At 34.2% G+C, this 5320-nt stretch overlaps 1 protein-coding gene across 1 annotated transcript; it reads left to right on the top strand.

The window, feature by feature from the left end:
- Positions 1 to 1780: 1780 nt before the first annotated feature.
- Positions 1781 to 2101, top strand: GGTG_13841 (hypothetical protein; the record flags this gene model as incomplete). Its single annotated transcript, XM_009231768.1, has 1 exon — positions 1781 to 2101. A coding segment is annotated over one exon (321 nt), but the record flags the coding sequence as incomplete, so codon positions are not given.
- Positions 2102 to 5320: the final 3219 nt, after the last annotated feature.

The following is a 5320-nucleotide window of genomic DNA, read 5'->3' on the forward strand; positions in this document are numbered from 1 at the left end:
GATTGCAAGCGTTTTTAAAGCCAATTTTCGTACGGGCGGATTGTTAATAAATCCAACGTTGGAATTGTGGCTTTTTTTCCAATCGCAAGCTAGTAAAATAAACAACGGCGTTTTTAACAAATGCAAAATTTCGTTAGCTTCGTTAGCTTTGTTAAAAAAAAGGCAAAAAACCGGCTTTATTGTTTTATCCGGCGAAATTGTTCGGTTGCGTTAAAAATATAACCAATTTTTTTGGTAATTACGGCTTTTAACGTGGCCAAAATAAGCAAATTTTCCAAATTATTAAATACAATTTTTGGATTAAAAAGTTAAAACCCGCATTTAAACCAGGCTAATTTAATAATATTAACCTTAAAAGCACGCCGGCGCATATTGTAAAACCCGTCGAAAAATTTTGCGCGGTTATAATTAACCGCGCTTTGCTTAATTTACCGTGCGAAATCCCGTTAATGCGCAACTTTAAAGGTTAAAAAAATACCAACGTTAAAAAGTTGCAATTTGTAAATTATTGTTAGGAGCACGGGCGAAACCGCCCGGCAAAAAGCGGGAAGCGTTAAATGCACGGGCGAAACCGCCCGGCAAAAAAAAAGGAAAGGGGCGCTAGCAGCCAGCCGGGCACGAACCCCCCGGGAATATGCCGGCAAGCTATCGGTATCGCGGCCAAAGCATAATGGCGAAATTAAAAAATAAAATAAAGTTTAAATTGTACGAAAGCGTTTGGAACGCGGAAAATTTAAAAGACCAACCTTGGGTGCCCAAAAAGGCACGAAAAAAAAAGGTTAAAAAAAACAATTTTTGTTAGCGATAGCACTTTTGGTAAAAAATTTACAAAAGTTTAATAAAAAAAATACCGTATCCGGCCCGTAACCCGGTAATTACCCGCTTTTGCACCGATTAACTTTTAACATATTGTTCCTTTTTTTACACCTTTTTTATTTGGGAAATAAGCCCGGGTAATTACCGAAAAGGATCGAACAAGTTTAAAAAAAGCATTTGCGATTTCGTACCGTTTATAATAACGCCCGACGTTACGTCGAGCACGTTAAAAAAGGCTATTGGGCTACCGGAACAAAATATTAAAAAAGCCCCGCAAATTTCCGACGATTTCGAAAACCTTTTCGTAAAGGAATTGCAAAAAATAAACGACGCGCTAAAAGTTTAAAGCAAACGCGCCCGTTTAATCCAGAAAATCCAAAATAAAAGGTTAAAGCATGCGTATAAAGGTTTAAACAAAAATAAAGGAAATACTTTTAAGCAACGAAAAGGTTTTACGTAAAGTAAGGTTATTTTTAAGCTTTCTATGCTTAAAAAATCGGCAATTTAGCAAAATATTGCTTATTACATTAACAATTACGAATTTATTTTCGAAAACAAAAAAGGACGTTACGGTAAAAACCGTATAAAAATTTAAATAATTTCCAGCACTTTCGATTATTATTAACGGGCATAATAAACAAAATATAAATAAATGCATTATTTAAATACCGGGGTATCGTTTATTTAGGCCGATTTTTTGCGGTAGCTTTAAGCAAAGTCGAAAAACCTTAATTTGCAAATGTAATTGGCAATTAAAAAGTTCGCGGGAAATACCGCTATTAAATAAAAAAATTACGAATTGTTTAAAGCGTTTCGGATTTATTGGGATTTGGTAAAAAACGACTTTTCCGAATTAGCACCCAAATGGATAAGGACAATATTGCTTTTTAACCGGTTCCGCCCCAAAATCCAAAAACGGGTAACATTTAAAAACCTTTTTTATACCATGGAAAAATTGCAAGCCAAAGCTTTTAAAGCAAAAATAATATCGGGACCGTATAAAAGGACCCCGGGGGATATAAGTATTCCAACCTTTAAAAAACCGGTTATTTACTTTAAATGCGGGCAGCTAAACCATATCGTTGTAGCATGCAAAATACGGACGGACAACCCGGAAATCCCGTTAGCTTTAACGACCATACAAAAAGCGAAAGGGAAAAAGCCCGAAGTACGGTATTACGGGTATAAAAAATTGGGCTATATCCGGCCGGCGTGCTTTAAAAAAAGCAAAATATCGTTACCCAATTCGATACCGTTATTTGGCCGTTTAAATACCGGGGCCTAAAAGTGCGCCCCGGCGGTTAGGACGCGTTGGAAAACCGAAATGTATTTACGGATTAACGGTTGCCGGGTAAAGTTAAAAGCGTTAATTAATAATAAAAACGACGTTAATTTATTGCATAACCGTTTTTTGGTAAAAGCAAAAAAAATACCGGTATTAAACGGGGGCTACTTAACGTGGTTCGATACCAAAAAACGCATGCCTACGCTAGGGGTAAAAAAATACAAAATTTAAATAACGGATAGCTAAGGAATAACCCGAAAATTAATAGTATTTTACGTAATAATGCCCCGGGCCGGGTACAACATTACGTTAAGCATGCTTTAACTTTAGCAAAAAAATATTAAAATCCGGTTTGGAAATATAAGGTAAAGGTTCCCGGTAATTACTAAAAAGGTTAAAATAATTTTATTGGAAATAGTTAAAAAATTAATTTAATCGGGACAAGCGATAATCGTACTAACGGTTATACGCCCGGAAACCCCGGAAAACCCCGGAAAAGGGTTAAAAGCTTTCCCGGAATGGGTTAAAAGGATAATTGCAAAATATGCGCAACTTTATAAATTAAACCTTTTGCTAAAATATATAAGTTAAAATTACGCGATTAAATTAAAAAAAAAACGATACCGCTTTACGAAAGCATTTATTTTTTATTCGAAAAGGAATTAAAAATTTTCCGGGGGTATTTCGACGAGGTTATAACGAAAAATTAAATCCGGCATTTAACCAGCCCCGCCGGCGCCGGGATTTTATTCGTTTTAAAAAAGGATAAAAAATTCCGCTTTTGTATTAATTATCGGGGTTTTAATAAGGTTATTAAAAAAAACCGGCTAACATTTCCGTTAATTTACGAAATATTTAACCGGGTATTTAGAAATTAGTATTTTATTAAACTGGATTTAAAAAACGTTTATTACAAAATACGGATTCGATAAAAAAACGAATGGAAAATTGCTTTCCGTTGCAAATATGGATATTACGAATATTTGGTAATGCCTTTCGGTTTGGCTAACGTTTTAGCAACGTTTTAAAGCTTTATTAATATAACGTTTAGGAAATTAATTAATAGCAATTGTATTGTGTATTTAAACGATATTTTTATTTTTTCGAAAATATAAAAAAAGCACCGCGAGGTAATAAAAACGGTACTGGAACGATTTAAACGGTTTAAACTTTACGTTAACCCGGCCAAATGCGAATTCGAAACGGATAGTATTAACTTTTTAAAATTTAGGATAACCAGATTTGGGGTCGAGATTTTGCCGGATAAAGTTATTGCGATTTTAAAATGAAAAATACCGGAAAGCGTTAAAAATATCCAGGTATTTTTGGGCTTTACGGGGTATTATCGGAAATTCGTAAAAGGTTACGCAAAAATTATTGTATTTTTAACAAACCTTTTTAACAAAAACATCGTATTTTATTTGGGGAATATTGCGAAAAAGGCTTTTTGTAAATTAAAATTATTATTTACAAAAGTTTCGGTATTGGTGCATTTTAATTTTTCGAAGCCGTTATGCGTACGGACCGACGTTTTGGCTTTTGCGATAAAGGCGGTGCTATTGCAATTGCAAAACGGCCGGTAGCATTTGGTAACTTACATGTTAAAAAAGTTACAATAAAAAAAGTTGCGCTATGCAATCCTTAATTTAAAATTGTTAGCAATTATAAAAGCTTTCGAAAAGTGGCGGTATTATTTGGCTTATTTACAAAAAATTGTTAAAATAATTACCGACCATTTAAATTATACTTATATTTTAATAAAGGAAAAGGTAATAAAGCGTTAAACAAAATGGTTCGAAAATTTAGCAAAGTACGATTTTACGATTAAATGGAAGCCAAAATATTGGAACCTTGCGGATGGTTTGTTAAAACGTTCCCAAAATATACCAATGGACGGGGAGGCCGATATGGCAAAGGAAGAATTCCGAAGCGATTTGCTAGCTAAATTCCGAAAAATAGCTTACGTAAAAACGATTACCATTAAAAAGGATATTAAAACGATATTAAAGCGCATTTTTAAAGTACAAACAAAGGACAATTTCGTTTAAAGCGGTATTTGGAAAAATAAGCTTAACGTTTGGGAAATTAGCAACGGTTTGTTTAAATACAAAAGGAAAATTTGGGTTCCGAATTTAGCACCGTTTAAACGAACAATGCTTTAAAAATAATACGATAATTTAACGGGGGGTTACAAAAGCATAGCCAAAACTTTAAAAAAGTTTAAACGGTAATTTAAATGGCCGGGTATGGTTAAAAACGTACGCAAATACGTACGGACGTATTAAATATGCTAATAAATAAAGCCGAAAATATAAATACTTTACGGGTTATTAGCATTTTTGCCCGTATTAAACCGCCCGGAACAAAAGCTATTAATAAATTTTATTAAAAAATTTTTAACGTTGGTAAATGGAACCGGCAAAAAGCGCAACGCAATATTGGTAATGGTCGACCGGTTTATTAAATATAGCTTTTTTATTTCGACGTTTACAAAATTAACCAATAAAAAATTGGGGAACCTTTTATTTGCATACGTTTAAGGGCTATTAAAAACGCCCGAAAAGATTGTATCGAACCGAAATAAGCTATTTACAAACGGGTTTTGGATAATTTTTGCCGGACATTTAAAGGTTGCAAAAAGGCTATCGATAGCATATTACTTTTAAACCGACGGGCAAACGGAACGGACGAACCAAATAGTAAAGCATTATTTCCGGTGCTTTTGTTGCGAAAGGCAAAACGATTGGGCGTTATTGTTGCATTTAACAACGTAAGTGCATAATACGAGCGTGCATTTGGGGTTGCAAAAAACCCCGGCGTTTTTATTAATAAGGTTTTACTTACGAAAGTTTTATAACTTTTGGGTGGTTAAAAAAAAACCTTCGGTAGCGGTTAAAATTAAAGCGGGGGCTTTGGAAGCAATTAAAAAGCAAGCCAAAAGATTGTTAAAAAAAGCGAATAATATGTACAAAAAGTACTATAATAAAGGCAGGATCCCGGTACTTTTTAAAGTAAGCGATTGGGTATTGCTAAATACGGCGAATATTAAAATAAAAAGGCCGTCGAAAAAGCTATCGAACAAATGGTTAGGACCTTTCCAGGTTTTAAAAATAATTGGGTTAACCGGTTTAGCGTTTCGGTTAAAGCTTTCGGTAAATTACCGGATATATAACGTATTCCCGGCAAATTTATTGCGGGCGTTTTAAAAAAAAAAGCCCC

Source organism: Gaeumannomyces tritici (assembly GCF_000145635.1).
Source record: "Gaeumannomyces tritici R3-111a-1 unplaced genomic scaffold supercont2.64, whole genome shotgun sequence".
Taxonomy (NCBI): domain Eukaryota; kingdom Fungi; phylum Ascomycota; class Sordariomycetes; order Magnaporthales; family Magnaporthaceae; genus Gaeumannomyces; species Gaeumannomyces tritici.